At 54.4% G+C, this 15,384-nt stretch overlaps 1 protein-coding gene across 1 annotated transcript in view; it reads right to left on the bottom strand.

Moving 5' to 3' along the window:
- Positions 1 to 4,395, bottom strand: part of LOC121273653 (adenylate cyclase type 2-like) — a 130,690-nt gene extending 126,295 nt beyond the window's left edge. The window contains exons 1-2 of the mRNA XM_041180794.1: positions 4,159 to 4,395; positions 26 to 223 (exon numbers count right to left, since the gene is read on the bottom strand). Of these exons, the coding sequence (XP_041036728.1) occupies positions 26 to 223; positions 4,159 to 4,341 (381 nt within the window). The 5' untranslated portion in view covers positions 4,342 to 4,395. The remainder of the gene's footprint in view (positions 1 to 25; positions 224 to 4,158) is intronic.
- Between the last annotated feature and the right edge of the window lie 10,989 nt (positions 4,396 to 15,384).

Genomic DNA, 15,384 nt, shown 5'->3' with positions numbered 1-15,384 from the left:
AGGTGACCTCTCCCCTTTCCCTTACCTGATCCCAGGCGCTGATCACCCCGCCCTCGAAGATGAAGACGTAACCCATGGCGACGAGGCAGGCCCAGATGAAGAGCGCGAAGGCCCTCCTGCCCTTCTGGAAGACGGACTCGATGCAGACGAGGACCAGCGTGACGAAGAAGACTCCCAGGGCGACAAAGACTGTGATGATGAAAGCCAGGTTCTTCGACACTTCCTGTGGAAGGAGAGGCACCATTAGGCGTTAGGGGGCTCCTCCCGCTCTGGCGGGTCACCGAGCGCCACGCAGAGCGGGATCCGGCCCCGCGCGGGGGGCTGACTAGGCCCCTGGTGTCATGTCTGGCGGGGGCGCAGGTCGCTTGGGGGTCTGGGTGGACTCTGCCCTGCGGCGGGGTCCCAGTCAAAAGCCTACTGACTGCTACAACAACAACATCCAGTATTGTCCGAGCACCTGCAGGGGAAAACATCCCCAGACCCTTCACTGGAGCAATTGTCATTAAAATGTAATCATTTTCACCATACTATTGTGATTTATTGTAAAGGTAGGTTAAGAGTGGGTTTTGGATTAGTTTGTGTGTGTTTGTGTGTGTGTGTGTTAGTGTGTTTGTGTGTGTATTTGTGTGTGTGCTGGTGTGTGTGTTTGTGTGTGTGTTTGTGTTTGCGTGCTGGTGTGTGTATTTGTGTTTGTGTCTGTGTGTATGTGCTGGTGTGTGTGTTTGTATGTGCGTTTGTGTGTGTGTGTTAGTGTTTATGTGTGTGCTGGTGTGTGTGTGTGTTTGTTTGTGTGTTTTTCTGTTTGTGCATGTGTTTGTATTTGTGCGTGTGCGTGTGTATGTGGTAGCGTGTGTGTGTTTGTGTGTGTGTTTGTGTGTGTGTGCATGTGTATGTGGTTGTATGTGTGTGTTTGTGCGTGTGTGTGTGTTTGTGTTTGTGTCTGTGTGTATGTGCTGGTGTGTGTGTTTGTATGTGTGTTTGTGTTTGTTTGTGTGTGTGTGTGCTGGTGTGTGTGTTTGTGTGTTTGTGCATGTGTTTATGCATGTGTGTGTTATGTGTTTGTGTATGTGTTCTGGTGTGTGTGCTGGTGTGTGTGTTTGTGTGTGTATGTGCTGGTGTATGTGTTTGTATGTGTGTTTGTGTGTGTGTTTGTGTGTGTATGTGCTGGTGTGTGTGTTTGTATGTGTTTGTGTGTGTGTGTGCTGATGTGTGTGTTTGTATGTGCGTTTGTGTGTGTGTGTTAGTGTTTGTGTGTGTGCTGGTGTGTGTGTGTTTGTTTGTGTGTGTTTGTGTGTTTGTGCATGTGTTTGTATTTGTGCGTGTGTATGTGGTAGCGTGTGTGTGTTTGTGTGTGTGTGTGTGTGTGTGCGTGTGTATGTGGTTTGTGCGTGTGTGTGTGTTTGTGTGTGCGTGTGTGTGTCAGGAGCGGTGGATTTTAATTGAATTGGAGACAGCTGGTCTGGAGCTTTTGAGTTATCAGAATAGAAACTAGGTTTGGAATGCTAAATACGTAAACATGGCTGAAGTTTTAGAATGGGAGGTGTTAAGGACATTCGCATTTTTAGATAAACCCGGGTAGTGAATTTCAAAGAGATGGTAAGGTATTACACCTAGCCAAATGAGGCTAAGCCAAACAGCACGTTTATTTTTCCCAAAGATTACTGATAATATGAGTGCTAAGAAAGATTTATATTATGGAAAAAGTAAAGTTGCGAAAGCATATTGAAACAATGGGATTTACATTAAAAAGGGAGAAACATGTATAAAGGAGATGAGGCTACGTGTAAGGAAGAAGAAACTCTAAGGACTAACAAGTGTGAAAAGCCTCCAGCCTGCAGGTATCAAGTTGCTGCCTATAGCAACCAAAGATAAGAGAATTCATTTTAAATATCACAGTCCAGGGTATTGTGTGCTTTGCTTGGGTCTGTTGAAATCTATGTTGTTTTACTGTTACCTTAATGGAGGTGTGACTGGGAGTCAGATTAATTCGGGAAGCCAGGAGTTATCAGTGTAATAATTTGTAGACCTATGTGGGTGCTTAAAATCATTTATCTTATTAATAAAGGTTCAACTTAGTTTTGTTAAAAAAAACCTCTAAGGCTTGGTTGACTTATTACTACTGAACTCAAGGCACACATCTCAAATTAAAAATACAAATTGCAAAAACAGTTGTGGCAGCTGTTTCAAGTTTTCCTCTGGGATTTGAACAGCTCAGCATTTACCATCCACCGTGTGCCATAACACAATTGTCGAAGAGCCAGACAGGTGATGCCAGGTCAGGTGGTCAAAGGCTTGGTTAAAGGCAAAGGCGCTAAGGAGTATCTAAAAGCAGGTGAGAGAGAGAGAGAGAGAGAGAGGTGGAGAGGTTCAGGGAGGGAATTCCAGAGCTCGGGGGTGGTGGGGGGTGGGGGGGGCAGTGGGGGTGGGGTGAAGGCACAGCACCCCCCCCCCATGGTGGAGCGATTCAAATCGGCGGAGATGGGGGTGGGGAGAGAAAACGCTCGAGAGGCCGGAATCGGAGGAGCGCGGAGATCTCGGAGGGGCTTCCAGAAGTAGAGAAAGTAGAGAAGGGGGGACGGGAGTGGATTTTTGGTGGGGGGATGGGGGGGGGAAACAGGATTCGGTGTGCGTTAGGATGTGCATGGGGGAGGGGGCAGCAGAGTTTTGGAGGGGCTGAAGTTTACGGGGGGGGGGGCGATGCAGGAGAGCAGCTGGGAGTGGGTCGTGGGTGCGGAGGGTAAGAGGGGATGCGCTGGGAGAACACTCGGAGCGGAGGGTGGGGTGGGGGTGGGGGTGGGGGTGGGGGTGTGTCAACGTCCGCAGAGGGGGAAACGGAGTCGACATTCCGGGTCGGCCGACCTGCGGCCGGAAGCGGGAATGGTTTGGACGGGGATCCCCTCCCGGAGCCAAGGGCAGGAGGCGGGGAAGAGCGCAGGGCAGAGGAGCAAGGCCAAAGGTGGAGGGCAGCAGAGGTGAACTGGCAGAGTGGAGGCTGGCCCAAGGTGGGGTGGGGGGGGGGTTGGTGACGGTGGGGGTGGGGGGGGAAAATGAAGGAATGAAGGATCGCGGCGGGGGTAGAAGAGGTGCGAATGGCATCAGCAGAAGCGTCGCCGACAGTCGCTGCGGCCTGGAGGGGGTGTCAGGGGTTGGGGGAGGGAAATAATAGCAACGGAGGCCCATGGGGTTGGGGTCTGAGCCTCGACGCTGAGCCCAGAGATCCGCAACGCGCCTCATCGGCAGGTGGGGGGCGCTGCCCCTCGAGGCTTATGATGAGCTTCACCGGAATGGTGGAGCAGAGCGAGGACAGAGAGGTCGGAGTCAGAGTACAGAGGAGGGTCACACTGACAGGCGGGCGGGAAGATGCTTGGGGTCGCGCTTACGGGCCGAGCAGAGAATGTTCCGGCGATGTGGTCACTGTGTTGATCGGCAGTCCATCCCCGCAGATGGTGTGGGTGAGAGAGAGAGAGAAGAGAGAGAGACAGAGCGAGAAAGAGGGGGCAGAAAGGGAGAGAGGGGGGAAAGAGAGAGAGGGAGAGAGGGAAAGAGAGAGAGAGAGAAAGAGGGGGAGAAAGATGAGGGGAGAGAGAGGGAGAGGGAGAGTGCGAGAGAGAGTGAGTAAGAGGGAGAGTGAGTAAGAGAGAGAGTGACAGAGAGAGGGAGAGCGTGAGTGAGAGAGTATGAGTGAGAGAGAGGAAGTGAAAGAGAGAGGGGGAGAGAGTGTGAGCGAGAGAGAGAGAGAGGGGGAAAGAGAGGGAGAGAAGGAGAGAGAGAGCAGGAGGGAGAGAGAGGGGGAGAGAGAGTGAGGGAGAGAGAGAAATCGAGGAGATTTGGAGTGCTGGAACAGTCCGGCCTCGAGGTGATAGGCGAGGGTTTCAGAGGTGAAGTCACTGCACCGAGACAAGGATGGCGAAGGGGGGGGGGGTGGGGGGTGTCGGGGGCGTGTCACCCCGAGGTCAAAGGGCACGGCGCCGAGGCTGCGAGGCCACAGGGCTCAGCCTCGGACGATGTGCGGGTCAGGATGTCCCAGTGAGGGTGCTCGCCGTAGGCGGGCAAGGGCAGGAGCTGCGGAAGGGCACGAGAACAAGATGTAGCCGGGGTTGGTGGCGGGGAGTGGTGGGGGGTGCGGGGTTTGGGGGGGGTGGGGTGGTGGGCACTTACCAGGCCGCGGATGAAGAAGATGGCGAGGAGTGCCAGGCAGATGCCCAGGATGATGGCCAGCACCATGAGGGTGAGCGGTTGCTGCTGGCTGTTGCAGTAGTAGGTCTCAAAGAGGCAATTCCCCCGCCGGAAATCCTCCTCCTTCCTCGTCTTGCCGAAGAAACTCCTCCTGCGGGCCGGCATCTGTGCTGGTTGGATGAGTTGGGGGGGTGGCGGTGGGGTGGGGGTGGTGGCTGCGGGAGAAGGGGCGGTGGGGGGTTGGTAGGGTGAAGAGAGGGGGGGTGTGGCAGGTCACCACGTTGACCCGGGGTTAGGGGTTGGGGGAGGGGGAACTGGAAGATCCCAGTTCGGAAAGATGTAGTGGGGGGACGGGGTGGGGAGGGGTGGGGGGTGGTGGGGAGGGGGGTTTGTGGGTGTCGGGGGGGAGGGGAGGTGGCGGTGGGGTGAAGAGAGGGGGTGTCACAGGTCACCACGTTGACCCGGGGTTGGGGGTTGGGGAGAGGGAACTGGAAGGTCCCAATTCGGAAAGAAGTGGTGAGTGGGGGTGGTGGGGGATGGGTTTTGGAGGTGGGGGAGTGGGATTGTGGGTGTCGGGGGGGGAGGGGCGGTGGCGGTGGGGGGAAGAGGGGGGATGTGGCAGGTCACCACGTTGACCCGGGGTTGGGGGTTGGGGAGAGGGAACTGGAAGGTCCCAATTCGGAAAGAGGTAGTTGGGGGAGTGGAGGGGGGTGGAGTGGTGGGGTGGTGGGGGGGTTTGGGGTGGGGGAGGGGGTTTGTGGGTGTCGGGTTGTTGGGGGGGCTGGTGGAGGGGGAAGAGAGGGGGTGTCACAGGTCACCACGTCGACTCGGGGTGCGGAGAGGAACTGGTAGGTCCCAATTCGGAAAGAGGTGGTGGGTGGGGTGGGTGGGGGAGGGGTTTTTGGGGAGGGGGAAGGGGTTTGTGGGTGTCGGGTGGGCTATGTGGGTGGAGCGGGGTGAGGGTTTGGCGATTACCTCAGCAGACTGGGCGCCACGGCTACAAGCACCCCCGGAATGCCCATCCGGCCCTCCTTCCCTCGCCTCACCTCGCCTCGCCTCACCTCGCCTCGAGGGGGCCCATCCTGGGGTGGGGGCTGCTCTCTCCTCCCGCTGTTATCGGAGGCTCGCTCCCCCCGGGGGGGGGGGGGGGGGGGGGTGGGGTGGGGGAGGGTCCACGGTCTCCCGGCACCGGGCTCCTGGCGGGGATGGGGGTGTGATGGGGTGGGGGGGGGGGGGAAGGAAGGGGTGGTACCAGGGGGGGGAGTGGGGGTAGTTGACCCTGAAACGCAAGGGAGGCAAAGCAAAGAGCACAGAGTCCGTTAGGCCGATGGTCAGCAGGGCGTCACGCGCACCCCCACCCAACCCCGGCGCTGAACCCCTCCCCTCAACGCGCACTCCTCCCCCCCACCCCCACCACACCACCACACCGCCCCCCCACCCCCCGCCTCCCCGCCTCGGCTCACCTACCCCAGAAGCCCCCTACCCCCCCACCCACCCCCCCTCCACCACCCCGCGCTCCCTGACCTCCGCTGGCTCCTGGCCCAGCAACGCCTCCGTTTTAAGACCCCCACCTTTGTTTCCAAATCACTCCGTGGCCTCAACTCCCCCCCCCCCCACCCCCACCCCCCACCTCCCTTCCCCCACCCCTCCCGATCTCCGGAATCTCCTCCCTCACCCAGGGCCCTCCGGTATCTCCGCGCTCCTCCAATTTTGGAACCTCACCCCCCGATTTGAATCGCTCTGCCAATGACGGCCGCACCCTTAGCTTCCCGGGTCCCTAAGCTCTGGGATCCTCCCTCCCTCAACCCCCCCCTCTGCCTCTCCCGACCTCGCTCTTCACTTTTAAGGCACTCTTTCTTTTATCTTCATTCACCGGGATGTGGGCTTCACTGGGCCGGGCCCAGCGTTTATTGCCCCATCCCCCTAATTGCCCCCTTGAGAAGGTGGCGATGGGTGAGCCGCTGCTGTCCCCTGTGGTGTAGGTACACCCACTGTGCTGTTAGGGAGGGAGTTCCCAGGATTTTGACCCGGCGACAGGGAAGGGACGGCCGATATATTTCCAAGTCGGGATGGCGAGTGTGGCTCGGAGGGGAACTTCCGGGTGGTGGTGTTCCCCGTGCGTCTGCTGCCCTCGTCCTTCTAGACGGTAGCGGTCGTGGGTTTGGAAGGTGCTGTCGAAGGAGCCTGGGTGAGTTGCTGCAGTGCATCTTGTAGATGGTACACACACTGCTGCCACTGCGCGTCGGTGGTGGAGGGAGTGAATGTTGGTGGATGGGGTGCAGATCGAGCGGGGGCTGCTTTGTCCTGGATGGTGTCGAGTTTCTCGAGTGTTGTGGGAGCCGCACTCATCCAGGCAAGTGGGGGGGAGTGTCCCATCGCACTCCTGACTTGTGCCTTGTAGATGGTGGACAGGCTTTGGGCGGAGTCAGGAGGTGAGTTACTCTCCGCAGGATTCCCAGCCTCTCGGACCCGCTCTTGTAGCCGCAGTGTTTATATGGCTGGGTCGGTTCAGCTTCTGGTCAATGGTTAAACCCCCAGGATGTTGATAGTGGGGGAATTCAGCGTTGGTAATGTCCATTGAACACCAAGGGGGAGATGGTTAGATTGTCTCTTGTTGGAGATGGTTGTTGCCATTGACAGTCCTTAAAACCAAACTCTTGGACCGAGATTTAGGTCACCCAACCAAATATCTCCTAAAGCGGCTGAAGGGGTGTCACACGCTCCTGCTGAGCACCTTGAGATGTTTGATACTATGCAAGGCGCTATGTCAATGCAGCTCGCTGTTCTTTCAGAAACGGTGCAAGGGGGCTGTCCGTTTCGGGATGAGAGGAAGGGTCACTTGAAGGGTCGTGGGCCTTTTGGGGATTCCCTCTCCCCGAAGGTTCTGGATCTTCCGGTGCTGTTGTGGACCTGGAATGAGCTTGGGGGAGGTTCCTTGGGGGCTGAGGGATTCGGGGATCAGGCCGGGAGGAGGGAGTTGATGTAGACGAGCAGCCGTGAAGGGGTCGAATGGCGGAGCAGGGCTCCCCGAGTGGCCCTACCCTACCCCAAGGGCTCATAGTTCAAGGCCGGGTGGTTAACAGTGAGGTTGAGTGTCTTGGGCTACTGGAAGATATAGACGGGATGGTCAAATGGGCAGATAAGTGGCAGATGAAATTTAACCCTGAAAAGTGTGAGGTTATACACTTTGGAAGGAGTAATTTGACAAGGAAGTATTCAATGAACAGCATGGCACTAGGAAGTTCTGAGGAACAAAGGGACCTTGGCGTGTGTCCATAGATCTCTGAAGGCAGAGGGGCATGTTAGTGGGGTGGTGAAAAAGGCATATGGGACACTTGCCTTTATCAGTCGAGGCATGGATTATAAAAGTAGGGAGGTCATGTTGGAGTTGTATTGAACCTTGGTGAGGCCACAGCTGGAGTACTGTGTGCAGTTCTGGTCACTACATTATAGGAAGGATGTGATTACACTGGAGACGGTGCAGAGGAGATTCACCAGGATGTTGCCTGGGATGAAACATTTAAGTTATGAAGAGAGGTTGGACAGACTTGGGTTGTTTTCGTTGGAGCAGAGAAGACTGAGGGGCGACCTGATCGAGGTGTACAAGATTATGAGGGGCATGGACAGGGTGGATAGGGAGCAGCTGTTCCCCTGAGTTGAAGGGTCAGTCACGAGGGTGGGGGGGGACATAAGTTCAAGGTGAGGGGCAGAAGGTTTAGGGGGGATGTGAGGAAAAACCTTTTTTACCCAGAGGGCGGTGACAGTCTGGAATGCGCTGCCTGGGAGGGTGGTGGAGGTGGGTTGCCTCACATCCTTTAAAAAGTACCTGGATGAGCACTCGGCACGTCCTAACATTCAAGGTTATGGGGCCAAGTGCTGGTCAATGGGGTCAGGTAGGTAGGTCAGGTGTTTCTCACGTGTCGGTGCGGACTCGATGGGCCAAAGGGCCTCTTCTGCGCTGTGTGATTCTGTGGTTCTCTGCATAAGGCCTGAATCCTGGCCTCCAACCGGCAGCTCCAAGGAGGCCTTGCAGGCGGAGTGAAAGGGTCAGTGTTCGGGCTAGCCCCACTCTCGCCTCCCCCTGGCCAAGATCAGAACCACTGGAGCTCCATTGCAGGCGGAACGAGATGCAGCCTTGAGCGACTGGCTGAAGCATAGCGGCTCGGTCACGGGGTAAGACTGGGGGGGAGATTTCCCCCTCACGTTCTTGAGGACGAGGAGCTGGAGGAGGCCATTCGGCCCCTCGAGTCTGCTCGGCACCCCCCCGTTCAATAAAATCGTGGCTGATCTGACTGTAACCTCGACTCCACTTTCCTACCTGTCCCCCCTCCTCCCTCCCTTCCTCCCTCCCCCATAACCCTCGACTCCCTCGTCGATCAAAACTCTGTCTAACTCGGCTTCGAATAATCACAAAAGGCTAATATGCAGGTACAGTAGGTAATCAGGAAAGCGAATAGAAAGTTATCATTTATTGTGAGGGGGGAATTAAATACAAAAGTAGGGAGTTTAAGCTTCAGTTGTACAGGGCACTGTTGAGACCACATCTGGAGCACTGTGTACAGCACTGGTCTCCTAATTTAAGGAAGGATGTAAATGCGTTGGAAGCTGTTCAGGGAAGGTTTACCAGACTCATACCAGGGATGGGCAGCCTGTTGTATGTGGGAAGGTTGGACAGGCCGGGCTTGTATCCACTTAGAAGAGTGAGAGGCGACTCGATTGAAACCTATAAGATCCTGAGGGGGTCTTGACAGGGTGGATGTGGAGAGGGTGTTTCCTCTTCTGGGCAGAATCTAGAACTTGGCGGTGGGAGGGTCACTGTTTAAAAATAATGGGGTCGTCCATTTAGGACGGAGACGAGGAAAAATTTTTTCTCTCAGAGGGCGGCGAGTCTTTGGAAATCTCTTCCTCGAAAGGCGGTGGGAGCAGAGTCTTGGGATATTTTTAAGGCGGAGCTGGATAGATTTGCGATAAGCGACGGGAGGGTGGGGTGAAAGGTTATCGGGGGTGGGGGTGTCAGCGGGGGGGGGGGAATGTGGGGACCGAGGTGACAGTTGGATCGGCCGCCATCTTATCGAACGGGCTGGGAGCGGGCCGGAGGAGGGGGCCGAGTGGCCTCACCCCAGCTCCCCCTTCGGACGTTCGAGTGACCGCGTTCAGCGACCAGGCCGGCCCCTCCCCCGCTCTCCGGGCGAGAGGATTCCAAAGGGTATCGACACCACCCCCAGCACCACCAACCCCCCCCACCCCCTCCCACCCCCACCCCCACCCACCCCCCCGTCCCAAGTGTAGGAATTCCTCCTCGTCTCCGCCTTAAAAGGGAGCACCTTCACTTTCACCGGGTGGTCCGTGGCTCTCCTACCGACGGCAGAGGTGGGATCTTCCTAACGCCCACCCGAGTACAGCAGACGGGTGGGGTGCTGCAGTGGGGGCTTGGTGGGGGAGATGGGGCGGTGGGGGTGGGGGTGGTGGGGGGGAGGTATACAGGCCCGAGCCTGTGGAAAAGGGTCGGGGGGGGGTTGGGTGTGGGCGTTCGGCGAGAGAATGGCGCGATCCAAGAGGGCGCCGGCAGTCAAAGGGTTAACCGCAGCACCCTTGCCAAGGACCGCAAGGAACGGGGGGGGGGGGCGCGGGGGTCACCCGAGCCAGCGAGATGAGCCCCTCGGGGGATGGGGGGGGCGCTGTGGTTGGATTGTTGGTGGGGAGGGGGAGAAGGGGGGTTGGGGGGGGGGCGGTGGTGGGGGGCAGAGGTCAGGAGGAAAAGCTGCTCGAGAGGAGGGGTCGCTGGCTAATCTTGGCTGGGTTCAAAGGTGAAACGGCTACGACTCTGGAGGACTGCACTGAGGGTCGAGGGGGCGACAGGGGGAGGGGAGCCGGGGGTGGGGGGGGGTGAGGTGAGGGGGTGGGGGGAGTGGGTAAAAGGGACACGGAGCGGCGAGGGCTGAGGGGGGCGGGGGGGATAATGATGGGCGAGCAGTGCTGGGGCGGGAGGAGCGGAAGGTGTGACATCACAGGATAAGAATGCTGTTATTCCAGATGCCATCCTAGTGAATTCCTCGAATAGATTCCTGTCTGGATTGCCCCTAGGTGCCTATTAATATAAATATAAACCAGCCGAACACCTCGATCAGATTCCAGCCTGTAACTCACTCCCGGGTATCTGTTATCCTATATATAAACCCACCCGAACCCCTCGATTAGATTCCAGTCTGTAACTCACTCCCGGGTATCTGTTATCCTATATATAAACCCACCCGAACCCCTCGATTAGATTCCAGTCTGTAACTCACTCCCGGGTATCTGTTATTCTATATATAAACCCCCCAAACCCCTGGTTTAGATTCCAGCCTGTATCTCACTCCCAAGCTTCTGTTATTGTATATATAAACCACCCGAACCCCTCGTTTAGATTCCAGTCTGTAACTCACTCCTGGGTATCTGTTATTCTATATATAAACCACCCAAACCCCTCGTTTAGATTCCAGTCTGTAACTCACTCCCGGGTATCTGTTATTCTATATATAAACCACCCGAACCCCTCAATTAGATTCCAGTCTGTAACTCACTCCCGAGTCTCTGTTATTCTATATATAAACCACCCGAATCCCACGATTAGATTCCAGTCTGTAACTCACTCCTGGGTATCTGTTATTCTATATATAAACCACCTGAACCCCTCGATTAGATTCCAGTCTGTAACTCACTCCCGGGTATCTGTTATTCTATATATAAACCCCCCGCACCCCTCGATTAGATTCCAGCCTGTAACTCACTCCCGGGTACGTTTCATTATATTCCCCCTCTTCCCTTTGATGGGATTCCTGCCTTCTTCTCCCTGAGTTTCGCCCGCGCTCTCCAGTCTGTCGGATATGAACTCGGCCGCTCCCTAAGTGGCCGTGTTAGACCTGATGCTGCGGAGCGGTGAAGTCCGGTGAGTGAACCCTGACCCCATTGCGACCCCACTGACGGGATTTGACCTTCACGGGGGCTGGTGAGTTGTCCCCAGTGACCTCTGGAATCTTTGGCTGCCACGGACTGAATGTGAGGGGCGTGATTTCCCCGGGCGGGGTTAGTCTGTGTAACCGCAGATCACTGAGCCTATCCCTGAGGGACCGACGGGAAGGATGAGGGCGTGGGCAGAAGGTCAATAAGCAGGCCGATGATGAAGGCTGAGCCCCAGGGAGGATGGGCCCCACCTAGCTGCTTTTCAACTGCCAGGGCATCGCAGCACACTCACCGCCGAGTGCAAGGCGAGGGGTGCCGAGGAGGGAGGACAGCGAGTCCTACAGCAAGTAGGACAAGGCAGGGAGAAACACTTTCAGAGGGTGAAAGACAGAGGGGGGAGCGACGGAGAGATGATGAGAGAGAGAGAGAGAGAGAGAGAGTCAGAGAGACCGAGTGACTGGGAGAGAGAGGAAGTGATCAGAGACTGCGAGAGACGTAGACAAGGGGGAGAGGGAGAAAGAGAGAGAGGGAACGCTGCAGAGATGATCAGAGACAGAGACACAGGGAGAGAGAGAGAGAGAGAGATCAGAGACTGATAGAAACAGAGACAAGGGAGAAAGAGAGAGAGAGAGATCAGAGACTGATAGAAACAGAGACAAAGGGGAGAGAGAGAGATATCAGAGACAAAAGAGAGAGAGAGAGAGAGAAAAAGAGAGAGGGAGCGCCGGAGAGATGGTCAGAGAGAGAGACAGAGAGGCAGGGAGTGAGAGAGAGAGTAAGATCAGAGACTGAGAGAAACAGAGACAAGGGAGAGAGAGAGAGAGAGATCAGAGACAAAAGAGAGAGAGAGAGAGAGAAAAAGAGAGAGGGAGCGCCGGAGAGATGGTCAGAGAGAGAGACAGAGAGGCAGGGAGTGAGAGAGAGAGTAAGATCAGAGACTGAGAGAAACAGAGACAAGGGAGAGAGAGAGAGAGAGATCAGAGACAAAAGAGAGAGAGAGAGAGAAAGAGAGAGAGGGAGCGCCGAAGAGATGATCAAAGATAGAGAGAGAGAGAGAGAGAGAGAGAGAGAAGGAGAGAGAGAGAGAGAGGGCTCAGGAGAGAGAGAGAAATTGATCAGAGACTGAGAGACACAGAGACAAGGGAGAGAGAGAGAAAGAGAGAGAGGGAGCGCAGGAGAGATGATCAGAGAGAGACAGAGAAAGACAGAGAGACAGAGTGACTGGGAGAGAGAGGAAGTGATCAGAGACTGCGAGAGACAGAGACAAGGGGGAGAGAGAGAAAGAGGGAGCGCAAGAGAGATGATCAGAGACAGAGAGACAGGGAGAGAGAGAGAGAGAGAGAGATCAGAGACTGATAGAAACAGAGACAAGCGAGAGAGAGAGATATCAGAGACAAAAGAGAGAGAGAGAAGGAGAGAGAGGGACCGCAGGAGAGATGATCAGAGAGAGAGACAGAGAGACAGGGAGTGAGAGAGAGAGAGAGAGAGACTGATAGAAACAGAGACAAAGTGGAGAGAGAGAGAGATTTCAGAGACAAAAGAGAGAGAGAGAAAGAGAGAGAGGGAGTGCCGGAGAGATGATCAGAGAGAGACAGGGAGAGAGAAAGATCAGAGACTGAGAGAAACAGAGACAAGCGAGAGAGAGAGAGAGAGAGAGATATCAGAGACAAAAGTGAGAGAGAGAGAACAAGAGAGAGAAAGAGAGAGAGGGAGCGCTGGAGAGATGATCAGAGAGAGAGAGAGAGAGAGGGAGAGAGAGAGAGAGAGAGAGGGGGACCGGGAGAGAGAAATTGATCAGACACTGAGAGAGACAGAGTCAAGGGAGAGAGAGAGAAAGAGAGAGAGGGAACGATGGAGAGATGATCAGAGAGAGAGAGAGAGAGACAGAGAGACAGAGTGACTGGGAAAGAGAGGAAGTGATCAGAATCTGCGAGAGACAGAGACAAGGGGGAGAGAGAGAAAGAGAGAGAGGGAGCGCAGGAGAGATGATCAGAGACAGAGAGACAGGGAGAGAGAGAGAGAGATCAGAGACTGAAAGAAACAGAGACAAAGGGGAGAGAGAGAGATATCAGAGACAAAAGAGAGAGAGAAAGAGAGAGAGGGAGCGCCGGCGAGATGATCAGAGAGAGAGAGACAGGAAGAGAGCGAGATCAGAGACTGAGAGAAACAGAGGCAAGGGAGAGAGAGAGAGAGATAGAGAAAGATAGAGAGAGAGAGAGAAAGAGAGAGAGGGAGTGCTGGAGAGATGTTCAGAGAGAGAGAGGGAGAGAGAGAGAGAGGGACCGGGAGAGAGAGAAATTAATCAGAGACTGAGAGAGACAGAGACAAGGGAGAGAGAGAGAAAGAGAGAGAGGGAACGACAGAGAGAAGATCAGAGAGAGAGAGAGACAGGGAGAGAGAGAGATCAGAGTCTGAGAGAAGCAGAGACAGGGAGAGAGATCAGAGACTGAGAGAGAGAGGCAATAGGGGGAGGGAGAGAACAAGATAGGGAGAGAGAGGGAGCGATGGAGAGATGATCAGAGAGAGAGATAGGGAGAGAGACAGGGAGAGAGAGAGAGATCAGAGACTGAGAAAGACAGAGATATGAGAGAGGGAACAAGAGAGGTAGAAAGAGAGGGAATGATGGAGAGAAGATCAGGGAGAGAGAGAGAGAGACATAGATGGGGAGAGAGAAAGAGAGACCAGTGACTGAGAGACAGAGTCAAGAGCTAGAGAGGACCAGAGAGAAAGAGAGAGAGCCAAAAGTTAATAAACAAAAGAAACTGAGAGAGGCAAGAGACAGAATCAGAGAGAGAAGGGAGAGTGAGAAACAAAGAGACAGAGAGAGAGAGAGAGAGTGAGAGGCTGAGATAGAGGGACAGAAAGAGAGAGAGACAAAGAGGGAGTGAAAGGCAGTGAGAGAGACAGAGAGACAGAGAGAGAGGGAAACTCACAGATAGAGGAAACAGAGAGATAGAGAGAACAACATAGGGAAAAAAAGCAGCTAGAAATAGAGAGTATGAAAGATCGAAAAATTAGGAGAGAATTAAAGGATTTGCATTCCCTCAATACCTTGCTACACTTCAATACATCCCAAAGTGCTCTCCAGCCCATGAAGTGTTATAATACTGGGGGCGACAGTCAATAGGGGCACAGCAAGTTCCCCAAAGTGGCAAGGATTGGAAGACTTGATCCTTGGTTTCCATGGAGAATTATTGGGCCCAGTCCACGGGGTCAAACTCGCCTGCCTTTTTTCACAAAGTGGCCTGTGGGAAGTCCAGTGGAGAGGGCATCTGAAACATGGCTCCCCCTCTGACGGTGCGGAGTACCCTCAGTACTGCCGGCACCAGGAGTGCTGGAACCAGAGTGTGTGGGCCCGAGTGTCGGGGTGGGGGCTGGAGCCTGCCAGCTCCTGACTCAAGGGTGAGTGAGAGCTGCACACACTCACTCATTCACATATATATATACATATATACACACTCACACACTCACTCATTCACACGCTCACACATACAGCACTCACACACATATATATACATATATACACACTCACACACATATATATACATATATACACACTCACACACTCACTCATCCACACGCTCACACACACACACTCACACATATATATACATATACACACTCACACACTCACTCATTCACACGCTCACACACTCACTCACCCACACATATATATACATATACACACACTCACACACTCACTCATTCACATGCTCACACACACACTCACACATATATATACATATATACACACTCACACACTCACTCATTCACACGCTCACACACACAGCACTCACACACATATATACATATATACACACTCACACACTCACTCATTCACACGCTCACACACACACACTCACTCACACATATATACATATATACACACTCACACACTCACTCATTCACACGCTCACACACTCACTCACACATATATATACATATATACACACTCACACACTCACTCATTCACACGCTCACACACACAGCACTCACACACATATATACATATATACACACTCACACACTCACTCATTCACACGCTCACACACACACACTCACTCACACACATATATACATATATACACACTCACACACTCACTCATTCACACGCTCACACACTCACTCACACATATATATATGTACATATACACACACTCACACACTCACTCATTCACACGCTCACACACACACTCACACACATATATACATGTATACACACACACACTCACTCATTCACACGCTCACACACACAGCACTCACACA

This window comes from Carcharodon carcharias (assembly GCF_017639515.1).
Source record: "Carcharodon carcharias isolate sCarCar2 chromosome 27 unlocalized genomic scaffold, sCarCar2.pri SUPER_27_unloc_1, whole genome shotgun sequence".
NCBI classification, from domain to species: Eukaryota; Metazoa; Chordata; class Chondrichthyes; order Lamniformes; family Lamnidae; genus Carcharodon; species Carcharodon carcharias.
Note: the sequence above shows the minus strand (reverse complement) of the source record. Positions and strands in the feature narration are given on the sequence as shown.